Genomic DNA, 12433 nt, shown 5'->3' on the forward strand with positions numbered 1-12433 from the left:
CTTTTCATGAACCTTCCCATAGTCCACTCCACCTGGCATTATTCTTTTCTCCCTTATCCTTTTGTCGTGCCTGATGCCTCAATTCCAGTACCTAATACAGGCTGCCTTGGAGTCATTTTTTCTGTGATAATCTTTCTTTTCTTTCTAAAAACTAACTGGAGGAAAGGACTGCTTATTCTCCTTATTATCCTCCAGAGGACTTACAGCATAGAAAGCCCTCAAGTAGCATTTACTATCACCAAAACTTGATAAAAAAAACTTGATAAAAAACATGCTCAGGTAGTGTCATCTTTCAACCATATAATCTTAAACGAGAAAAATCCAATTCAGAAACAATATACAAAAATTATGGTTATAGAAATGCATTCCTCATACCATTGTTGTTCAACAACAATGTGAATAAGGCATGTGAAAGTGCTTGTAAATTGTGAACCTACAAACAAGTTGGTTTTTAAAGCAGTTTTATTGAGATATATTCATATACCACCTATCCAAAGTGTACAATCAATGACTTTTAGGATAATCACAGAATTGTGGATTTATCATCACAAAAAATTTTAGAACAATTTCATTATTAGAAAAAGAAAATCTCCACACCCTGTAGCAGTCACCTCTGAATCCTTGTATCCATCCCTGCCCTACATAACTACTAATCTAATTCCATCTTGATAAACTGATATTACATTTTATATAAATGGAATCATACAATATATTGTACTTTGTATTTAGTTTCTTTCACTTAGCATAATGGGTTGTTTTTTTGCCTGTTATTAATGTCTCGTAAGATTAGCATGCATAACATTTCGTCAGTTTCAAAGAAAATGACATATATGCAATACTACCCATATTTATATTTCACATGAGGTTTCACTATGCTATACAGTCCCATGCTACATTTTATAGTTTTCCTTTTAGTAATATACATCACCTTAGATTTTCTCTTTCAGCCACTATCATCCCCTTGTAATAGCACTAGTAGTTACAAACACTATGATGTGCTTTCACCTTGTCTATTCATTTCCAAAGATTAACACAAAAGCTTTTTACCAATTTTTCACAAGGTAAACTTCAGCTTTCCATTCTCTATCCTCATTCTAATTTTCTGGTGACTCATATTAAAGTTATTAACTCCATGAGTTTACACGATATATTTAGTTCATAAAAGTACAATCATACAGTATTTGCCCTTTTGTGTCTAGTTTACTTCACTCAATATAATGTCCTCCAGGTTCATCCATGTTGTTATATGCTTTATGACTTCAGTTCTTTTTATAGCTGAATAATATATCACCATGTGTATACACCACAGTTTATCCACTCATTGGTTGATGGACACCTGGGTTGTTTCCATCTTTTGGCAATTGTAACGGCGCTATGAACATTGGTGTGCAAATGTCTGTTCATGTCAGTGCTATCAGTTCCTCTGGGTTTATACCCAGTAGTGGTGTTAATGAGTCATGTGGCAAATCTATATTCATTTTCTTTAGAAACTGCCAAACCATCCTCCACTGTGGCTGTACCATTCCACATTCTCACCAACAGTGAATAAGTGTTCCTATCTCTCCACATCCTCTTCACACTTGTAGTTTTTGTCTTTTTAGAGTGGTCATTCTGAAAGGTATGAAATGATACCTCATTGTAGCTTTACTTGCATTTCCCTAATTGCTAGTAATGTTGAACATTTTTTCATGTTTTTTTCTCCATTTTATTTCTTCTTTAGGAAATGTCTATTGCCCATTTTTTAATTGGGTTGTTTTTCTTTTTATTGCTGAGTTGTAACATCTCTTTTTATATATCATGGATAGTAAACCCTTATTGAATATGTGATTACCCAATATTTTCTCCCATTGAGTCAGCTGCCTTTTTGCCCTTTTGATGAAGTCCTTTGAGGGGCAAAAGTGTTTAATTTTGAGGAAATTCCATTTATCTAAGTTTTCTTTTGTTGCTCGTGCTTTTGGTATGAGATCCAAGAAACCACCATCTACCACAAGAGCTTGAAGATGTTTCTCTACATTTGCTTCTAGTAGTCTTATGGTCCTGGCTTTTATATTTAGGTCTTTGATCCATTTTGAGTTGATTCTTGCAAAGGGAGTGAGATAAGGGGTTCTTTTTCATTCTTTTGTTTGTGGATATACAATTCTCCTGGCATCATTTGTTGAAGACACTGTTTTATCCTCTTAACATGGACTTGGGATATTTGCCAAAAACCAGTTGGCCATGGAAGTGAGGGGTTATTTCTGGACTCTAAATTCTCTTCCACTGATCAATATAGCTATCTTTATGCCAGTACCATGCTGTTTTAACCACTGTAGCTTTGTAGTATGTTTCAAGGTCAGGCAGTGAAAGTCCACCCACTTTGCTCTTCTCTTTTAGGATGGTACACTTTCTCTTCCAAATAAATTTGATAATTTCCCTTTCTATTTCTGTAAAGTAGGTTATTGGAATTTTGATTGGTATTGCATTGAATCTATAAATAGTTTGGGTAGGACCGACATCTTCACAATATTTAGTTTTCCAATCCATGAACACAGAATGTCTTTCCACTTGTTTAGGTCATCTTTGATTTCTTTTAGCATTGTTTTGTAGTTTTCTGACTATAGGTTCCTGTACATCTTTGGAGAAATTGATTCCTAGGAATTTAAGTTTATTTGTTGCTATTGTAAATGGAGTTTTCCCCCTGATTTCCTCCTCAGATTGTTCAGTACTAGTGTACAGAAACATTACTGGTTTTTGCATATTAATCTTGTATCCTGCCACTTTGCCAAACCTCGTTTATTTATTTATTTCTCCCCCCCCCCCGCCCGGTTGTCTGTTCTTTCTCTGTGTCTATTTGCTGTATGTTCTTCTTTGTCCACTTCTGTTGTTGTTAGTGGCATGGGAATTTGTGTTTCTTTTTGTTGCGTCATCTTGTTGTATCAGTGTATGTATCCGTGTGTGCGGTGCCATTCCCGGGCAGGCTGAACTTTCTTTCACGCTGGGGGGCTCTCATTACGGGGTGCACTCCTTGCGTGTGGGGCTCCCCTACGCGGAGACATCCCTGCGTGGCACGGCACTCCTTGCGTGCATCAGCACTGTGGTGGGCCAGCTCCACACAGGTTAAGGAGGCCCAGGGTTTGAACTGTGGACCTCCCATGTGGTAGACGGATGCGCTAACCACTGGGCCAAGTCCACTTCACTGAACCCCGTTTATTAGCTCAAGTAGCATTGTCGTAGACATTTAAGAATTTTCTAAATATAGGATCATGTCATCTGCGAATACTGGGAGTTTTACTTCCTCTTTTCCTATTTGAGTGTCTTTTATTTATTTACTTTTCTTGTCTAATTACTCTAGCTAGAGCTTCTAGCACAATGTTGAATAACAGTGGTGACAGTGAGCATCCTTGTCTTGTTCCTGAGCTTAGAGAAAAAGTTTTCAACCTTTCCCCATTCAGTACAATATTGGCTGTGGGTGTTTTGTATATGCCTTTTATTGTATTGAGGATTTTTCCTTCTATTCCTATCTTCTGAGTGTTTTTATCAAGAAAGGATGATGGATTTTGTCAGATGTCTTTTCTGCTTCAGAGATAATAATGTTTTTAGTTTTTTTCCCCCTGCAATTTGTTGATGTGGTGTGTTACATTGATTGAGTTTCTTATGTTGAACCACCCTTGCATACAAGGAATAAATTCCACTTGGTTGTGGTGTATAATTCTTTTGATATGCTGTTGGATTCTATTTGCAAGTATTTTGTTGAGAATTTTTGCTTCTATGTTCATTAGAAAGATTGGTCTGTAATTAATTTTCTTTTCTTTTAGTGTCTTTATCTGGCTTTGGTATTACGGTGATGTTGCCTTCATAAAATGTATTGGGTAAGGGGAGCGGGTGTAGCTCAGTGGTTGAGCACCTGCTTCCCATGTGCTAGGTCCCAGGTTCAATCCCCAGTATCTCCTTTTAAAAAAAGTATTTTGTAATTTTCCCTACTCTTCAATTTTTTGGAAGAGTTTAAACAGAACTGGTGTTAATTCTCTAAATACTTGGTAGAATTCACCTGTCAAGTCTCTAGTCCTGGACTTTTCTTTGTTAGGAGATTTGTGATGACTGATTCAGTGTCTTTAAATGTGATTGGTTTGTTAAGTTCCCCTATTTCTTATAGAGTCAATGTATGTTGTTTGTGTATTTCTAGGAGTTTGTCCATTTCATCTAAGTTGTCTAATTTGTTGGCATACAGTTTCTTGTAATATCCTCTTACGATCATTTTTATTTCTGTGGGGTCAGTCGCAACTTCCCCCCTTTCATTTCTGGTTTTATTTGCATCTTCTCTCTTTTTTTCTGTTAATCTAGCTGAGGTTTTGTGAATTTTATTCATCTTCTCAAAGACAAGCTTTTGGTTTTCTTGATTTACTCCAATTTTTTTTGTTCTCAATTTCATTTATTTCTGCTCTTGTCTTTTTTATTTCTTTCTTTCTGCTTGTTTTTGGAATGATTTGCTGTTCTTTTTCTAGATTCTCCAGTTGTTTAGCTAGATGTTTGATTTTAGCTTTTTCTGCTTTTTTAAAGTAGGAGTTTATGGTTATAAAATTTCACTCTTAGCACTGCCTTCGCTGTATCCCATAAATTTTGATAAGTTGTGTTCTCGTTTTCATTCGTTTCAATATACTTATTAATCTCACAATTTCTTCTTTGACTCACTGATTGTTTAGGACTGTGTTGTTTAGCTCCACACATTTGCAATTTTTTCCCTTTCCAATCTATTATTGATGTCCAATTTCATTCCAATATAATCTGAGAAGGTGCTTTGTATAACTTCAATCTTTTAATATTTATTGAGACCTGCCTTGTGTCCTAACATATGGTCTATCCTGGGGAAAGATCCAGGAGCCCTTGAGAAGAATGTATAACCTGCTGATTCGGGATACAGTGTTCTGTATATATCTGTTAGGTCTAGCTCATTTATCATATTGTTGAAGTTCTCTATTTCCTTGTTGGTCTTCTGTCTGGTTCTAGCTAATGATGTGAGTGGTGTGTTGAAGTCTCCAACTGATATTGTAGAGATGTCTATTTCTCCCTTAATTTTTACCAGAGTTTGCCTCATGTATATATTTTTTAAAGATTTAAAAAAAATTTTATTTCTCTTTCCTCCCTACCCCCTCAGTTGTCTGCTGTCCGTGTCCATTGGCTGTGTGTTCTTCTGTGTCCGCTTGTGTTCTTGTCAGTGGCATCAGGAATCTGTGTCTCTTTTTGTTGCATCATCTTGCTGGGTCAGCTCTCCGTGTGTGTGGCCCCACTCCTGGGCAGGCTGCATTTTTTTTGCGCGGAGCGGCTCTCCATATGGGGTGCACTCCTTGTGCGTGGGTCTTCCCTACGTGGGGACACTCCTGTGTGGCACAGCACTCCTTGCACGCATCAGCACTGCCAGTGGGCCAGCTCACCACATGGGTCAGGAGGCCCTGGGTTTGAACCCTGGACCTCCCATGTGATAGGCAGACGCTCTATCAGTTGAGCCAAATCTGCTTCCCTGCCTCATGTATTTTGGGGACCTTGGTTAGATACATAGACATTTATGACTATTATTTCAGGTGGATTGTCTCTTTTATTAACATATAATGGCTTTCAGTATCTCATAACTTTTTTTCATTTAAAGTCTGTTTTTCCAATATTTATATAGCTATCCTTGCTCTTTTTTGGTTACTGTTTGTGTGGTTATTTTATCTTTTTCCAACCTTTTACTTTCAGCCAGTCTGCATCCCTGGCTCTAAGGTGAGTCTCTTGTAGGCAGCAAATGGATGTCTCGTGTTTTTTTATTCATTCAGTTCACCTATATCTTTTGTTTGGGGAATTTAATTCATTCACATTCAGTGACATTACAGTAAATGCATTATTTATTTTCTACCATTTTATTCTTTGGTTTTCATATGGTCTATCTTATTTTTGTTTGTCTTTTTACTCTTCTGGTTATCCTTCCTGCCATTCTTGACTTCTACACTCTTCTCCAAGCCTCTCTCTCCTGTGTTTTTCTTTGGATCTGTAATACTTCCAGCAAAAGTGGGTTATTTTTTATGAACCTCTTAATTTCTGTTTGTGAATATTTTAATCTCACCTTCATATTTGAAGGACAATTTTGCTGGATAAGGAATTCTTGGCTGGCACCCTTTCTCTTTCAGTATCATAATTATAGCATACCATTGTCTTCTAGCCTCCATGGTTTCTGTTGAAAAATCCACACTAAGTCTTATGGGACATTCCTTGTGCGTGATGGTTTGCTCCTCCCTTGATTCTCTCAGAATTTTCTCTTTATCTTTGAAGTTTGACATCCAGAGTAGTATGTATCTTGGAGTAGGTCTATTTGAATTTATTCTGGTTGGTGTATGCTGTGCTTCTTGGACAGGTAAATTCATTTCTTTCATGAGAGTTGGGAAATTGTCACTATTATTTCCTCAGGTACTCTTTCTGCTCCTTTTCCTTTCTCTTCTCTGTCTGGAACGCCTATGACATGTATGTTTTTGTGCTTCATGTTATCATTCAACTCCCTAAGCCCCTGCTCAATTGTTTCCACTCTTTTCTCTCTCTGCTCTTCTCTCACTAATTCCAGCTGTTCTGTATTTTGTATCACTTTATGTCCGAGTTTGAGGGCTTTGGATTGAGAGTCCCATCTTCCTGAGGGTCCCTGGAGCCCAGGGCACAGGGTGTGTGTTGGGATCCGAGAGCCCTGCAGGTGATGGCTTAGGGCGGAGTGTTCCCGGGCCTCAGGGCTGGTGCTGATGGTGCTGAGTCTGCTGTGGGGCTGCTAGCAGCCTGGAGGCCCGAGCACCAGACTGTGGCAATGTGGCAGGTCGGCGCTAAGGCCCCACGGGCACCATGTATTGACCACGCGACGGCGGCTGGGCGGTGCGTGCGCACTAGGACCCGGCAGGAAGCGGCAGCGCGTGGGCCGGCCGGTGTTGACAGCGGCGGCCGAGGGCGCGGTCGGCGCTAGGACCCGGCCGGTCCCCAGGGTGGCGGCGGCGCGTGGGGCGGCGCGTGTTGACAGCGGCGGCGGCGGCTGGGTCCGGCGGGCGGCGGGAGTCGGCGCCTGCGGTTCCTGCTCCTGCTCCCGAGGCGGCGGCGGCGGCGGCGGCGGCGGCCGGGGCGGCCCGGGATGGCTTTCATGGAGAAGCCGCCGGCCGGCAAGGTGCTGCTGGACGACACGGTGCCGCTGACAGCAGCCATCGAGGCGAGCCAGAGCCTGCAGTCCCACACGGTGCGCGGCCGCCGGCGGCTGGGGGGGCGCGGGGCGGCCGGGCGCGGGGGACTGCGGGCGCCGGGCGCGGGCCCGGCAGGGTCAGCGGCGCGAGCCTGGGTCAGGGCCAGGGCCCCTGGGGGTCCGGGGGAGCGCTGAGAGCTGGAGGGGCTGAGGGTGGGGACGCGGCCTCCAGGGCCACGAGTAGGAGGGGCGCAGCGGTCCTCCTCCCAGGAAAGGGGCTCCGAGGTGGGGGAGGGGTTGGATTCCCGGGCCCACCTTGGGCCGGGGGAGTAGTTGAGAGACCGCTCCCCCCGCTTCTGCTCGTCTCGTTGGGACCTTGAGTTTGCCTCCACGCGGCTGTGGGGTCTGAGCGGTGGAGATGAAGACGTTCCTGGCCAACACGACTTTAAAGTTTACTTGTTGGGACGGCAGAGCGAACGTAACCGGGGTCTGCAGCCCCATTTCCAGGTCAGCTGCCTGTCGAGGCAGGGGCGAAGTGGTGACCGAGGCTGTCTGGGCTCTTCCTGAGTCAGGTGTGTGAATGTTCTCCTTCCCTGCTCCAACCTGCTCTCTTAGTGGGAGTAGTAGTAGCATTCAGTTGAGTTTAAAATTTACTGGAGTAGCTTAAAGGAGTAATAGGTCCTCATAGTAAACAGTTCATTTCTGTTTGCACGTACTGTCTTTTATGGGCTTTTAAACCATGGTTGTTTTCATTTGCCTGTACCTTTTCTTTTGAAAGGCACACCATACATTACAATTTACAAGCAATAAACCACAAACCAGCAGAAAACCTGGAGCTGCCAGCCAGTGGGACGCTGGGAAAGAATGAATGGGCAGAGGAGAGTCCTTAAATTGTAGTGTTTTGTCAGGTCACCCAATCAAATTCCGGCTCAGAAGCTTGTTTGTTTACCATTGCAGTGTGTTTGGTGTTCATCATCTGGAGGCTAAAGCCTCACAATAGCCTTTTGTTTCTCTTTTTGTTCAAGCTGGGTTGGTGACTTCAAAAGAGACCTTTCATTCTTTGAATTAAAGTGGGATTTTTTGAACCTCAGTTTCCTGTTTCTGCAGCCATGCTTCTAGGACTCGGCTTGTTCAACGTGTTCATTTCCAGTTAGGAAAATGATTATCTTTTTAAGAAGTACATTTAATTTCATTGTGCATATCTTTAATCATATTTTATAGCTATGTGAGAAGGTGCCACAAAACAAAGGACAGACTTTGTTGAGGCTCAAACTTGGGAGCAAGGGTTAAGGGTTGAAATTTAGGACAGGGAGGGAAGAATGAATTCTAGTATTAAATTAGATTTTTGACCTGATGTTTGGCAAATAGAGCTTATAACCTTTCAGGGAGCATTGAGTCTTTTAGGTTTATTTTGGTTGAAAGTGAAGAGATAGATGTGCATACATCCTCACAGACCATCCTTCCAGGTAGCAGTCCATGATGTCTACTGCCCCAGGCCGTGTGCTCACCTCTGCCTCATTCTTGATAGTTAGTCCTATCCTACGTCATTACTTCTCCTCTGCACCAAGCTGTAGGAGGAGAAAAGCTTCTTGTTCACTTTCGGGTCCCAGTCCCTGGCATCTCGCAGAATTTCATATGTGTTTGTTGAATGAATGATTAAACGAATTGGAATGTTACCATGCCTCTCCTTCTGTTTCTTTAAAACGGGAGTAGGGAAATTGGAGTGACATTTGAGGGGTCACTGCTTCAGCAGCTTGGGTGGGGTGGTGAAAGATGTAATAGGGGATTCTACTGTGCTCTGGAGCTTTTCTTCAAAAAATAAAGTAAGATATGGCAACTCCTATAATGAGGATTGAACACAAAAGACAGTGACTCACAGGAGACCCGTAGAGACAGATGTGGTGGAGTAAAAAAGTATAGCACTGTCTTGCATAATTTTTTGACTGTTCTGTGTTCCTGTCATTTTAGCTCTGAAGTTTGAGACTGGGAAATGTTGCATCAGCCCTGAACTTTATTGAGAAAAACATATGCTGATGCAGACTTTTTGGATTGTTAGTGTCTTATGAGTAAGGCTCTTTAGGACAGGAAATGTTGGAAAGGATTTTGGAAAGAAGTAGTTATTAAGATTGGTGTGGAAGAGGAAGGCGTTTCCTATCGAGAAAAGAGAATCTGGCTTTCCAGCTTGTTATGATGAAGGGATCGATGCCTTGGCAGACAGAGATGGTGTCCTAGAAGTCAGAGGTCTACCCTCCCTGTGAAATACTGAACTTCCAGGAAGTTGCTTCTTGGCTGTGGGTCAGAAGCATAAGGAGAGAGTACACAGCAGACAGCCTTTGGATTGGGAGAGGCAAGACCTTAGTACAGGTCTGTGCTGTCACTTGCTAGTCATGTGATATTGGTTGGACAAGTGATTTAACCTTTTTGATGCTTAGTTTCATTATCTGTAAATTGGTCTGATAAATGCCTGCTTTGCTTGGCTCCTAAAGTTGTTAATAATATCAAGTGAAATAATATTTATGAAATATTTCTAAGTATACCCCTTCCTTCTTCCAGCTGTTCACTCCCTGACAACATATATGCAGAAGTTTGAACACAGTAAATTATTATTATTGCAAATAAGTACATTTCTGTCCATAGTTCATTTCATTTATTTAGGTTTGTTTAGCCTTAGGAAGCAGAAATTTATAGAAGAAAAGTTTTGGTTATATCTGATATAGGGTTTTTGGACTTGAGGGAAATAGTCTATGGATGCTAAATCCATCTTGGAAAATAAAGATGCCTAAAGGTGGTGGGACAACAGGGTCACTACCAGAAAGACATATTTGGACGAGCAGCTGGCAGAGAGGGCATGGTTTGGTGATTCTGTCCCTGGCTATAGTTTGAATGCTTTTATTTTCATTTTTATGGAGCACAGACAGTTTGGCTTCAGGAAAGGGACCAGGCCTCTGCTGTAAGAACATGAAGCTTCCATAAGACTATAGAGGGCAGTATTTAGGGGCTAGATGCTTTCAGCGTGGGGTCAGGGGAGCAGGGAGGATTTCCCAAACAAGAGGAATTCTGGTATAAAACCACAAAGATGATTAGTAAGAAAGTTTGGTAGGCCTAAGAGAGAAAAGAAGGAAATACAAATTGTTGGCTGCAGAAAAGAGAAAGCTTTTAAAATTACTTGGCTGAAATGGAAACCAGAGGAAACTGACAGTTTTAAAAAGGGTTGCACATCCAATTTTTGCCTCCTGATATACCGTAATGATAGCTTTTTAAAAAACTTTCTGTTGTAATAAATTCAATGCGAAATCTCCCATTTTAAGCACTTTCTAATATGCATTTCATTGGTATTAATTACATTCACAGTTATTTTACTATCGTCACCACCTGCCATTACCCCAACTTTTTTTTATCATCTCGAAGAGAAGCTCTGTGCCGTTAAGCAATATAACTCCCTTCCCCTCCACCTCCACCCACTCCCTGGTAACCTGTAATCTACTATCTGTCTCTATGAATTTGCTCATTCTAGGTATTTCATATAAGTGAGATCATACAATATTTGTCTTTTTGTGTCTGTATTATTTCACTCAACATGAATAATATCTGTATCTGTGTTTTCACAAGTATCAGAACTTCATACTTTTTTATGCCTGAATAAAAATCCCGTTGTGTGTACATACCACAATTTGTTTATCCATTTCAACTGTTGATGGACACTTGGGTTGCTTCCACCTTTTGGCTACTGTGAAAAATGATGCTAGGAACCCAGGTGCACAAATATCTGTTCAAGTCCTTGCTTTCAGTTATTTTGGGTATATACCAAGAAGTGATATTTGTAGATTGCTTTAGGCAGTATTGACTTTTTTTTTTTTCTTTTAAAGAGATACATGGGATTGAACCCAGGACCTCCTAAAACTGCTGTGCTACATCCATACTCCCCAATGAGAGTTGGTGGTTTTTTTTTGTTGTTGTTGTTGTTTGTTTGTTTTAGGAGGTATGGGGCATCGAACCTGGGACCTTGTACATGGGAAGCAGGCACTCAACCACTTGAGCTACCTCTGCTCCCTAGTGTTGACACCTTAACAATATTAAGTCTTCCAATCTGTGAACACAGGAGGTCTTTCCATTTATTTAGGTGTTCTTTAGTTTCTTTTGGCAATGCTTTGTGGTTTTCGGTATACAAGTTTTTTACTTCCTTGGTTAAATTTATTCCTAGGCATTTTATTCTTTCAGATGCTATCGTGAATGGAATTATTTTCTTGATTTCCTTTTTGGATTTTCATTACAGGTGCATAGAAACCCAACTAACTTCATATTTGTCTTGTATCCTGCACCTTTGCTGAATTCGTGTATTAAAGTTCCAGTAACTTTGTTGTGGATTCTTTGGGATTTTCTATATATAGAATCATGTCATCTCCAAATAAGGATAATTTGACTTCATTCTTTACAGTTTAGATGCCTTTTATTTCTTTCTCTTGCCTGATTTGCTCTGACTAGAACACAACAGTGGCTGTTCCTGATCGTAGGGAGAAAGTATTCAGCCTTTCACCAGTGAGCCTGATATTTACAATAATTTTTTCATAAATTTCCTTTATCATCTTGAGAAAGTTCTCTTCTATTTCTGGTTTTCTGAGTGTTTTTTATCATGAAAGTAGGTTGGATTTTGTCAAATGCATTCTCTGCATCAATTGAGATGATCATGTGTTTTTTTCCTTCATTTTATTAATGTGATATATTACATTGATGATTTTCTTTTGTTGAACCATGCTTGCATTCCTGGGTAAATCACCTTTGGTCATTGTGGTATTTTGGAGACTGTATGTACCCCCCCAGAAAATCCTGGTCTTAAAGTTGATCGATTCCGTGGGTGTAGATCTACTGTGGGTGGGACCTTTTGATTAGGTTACTTCAGTTGGAGAATGGCCCAGGGTGGGTCTTAATCCTCTTACTAGAGTCCTTTATAAAAGCATGTAATTCAGAGAGAGAAACAGAAAACCACAGAACCAGAAGCCAAAAGCATTGAAACTCGGAAGAGAAGCAAGAGACCAGCAGATGCCACCTTGTGCCTTGCCATGTGACAAAGGAGTCCAGGGTTGCAGGCAAGCAGGCTTCGGGGAGAAAGCTTTCCTCTTTGTGTCTCTTTTGTTACGTTATCTTGTGTCAGCTCACCATGCCTGCCCATTGTGCCAGCTTGCCTTTTCCAGAGGTACTGGGAACTGAACCCAGGACCTCCCATGTGGTAGGTGGAAGCCTAATTGCTAGAGCCACATCCACTTCCCCCATCTTTTG

The 12433-nt window shown here is 41.1% G+C and overlaps 1 protein-coding gene across 9 annotated transcripts in view; it reads left to right on the plus strand.

The window, feature by feature from the left end:
• Window positions 1–6967: 6967 nt before the first annotated feature.
• PXK (PX domain containing serine/threonine kinase like) overlaps window positions 6968–12433 on the plus strand; it is a 92618-nt gene continuing 87152 nt past the window's right edge. For 5 of the 9 annotated variants that reach the window (XR_011647542.1, XM_023586648.3, XM_058288225.2 and 2 more), the window contains exon 1: window positions 6968–7216. Coding sequence is in view for 8 of the 9 variants with exons in the window: in XM_023586648.3 (XP_023442416.1) it covers window positions 7115–7216 (102 nt within the window). In the remaining variant the exon portion in view is untranslated. The remainder of the gene's footprint in view (window positions 7217–12433) is intronic. The other 4 variants (XM_058288224.2, XM_071212121.1, XM_071212122.1 and 1 more) reach the window with 1 other exon arrangement.

Source organism: Dasypus novemcinctus, chromosome 26 (assembly GCF_030445035.2).
Source record: "Dasypus novemcinctus isolate mDasNov1 chromosome 26, mDasNov1.1.hap2, whole genome shotgun sequence".
NCBI lineage: Eukaryota > Metazoa > Chordata > Mammalia > Cingulata > Dasypodidae > Dasypus > Dasypus novemcinctus.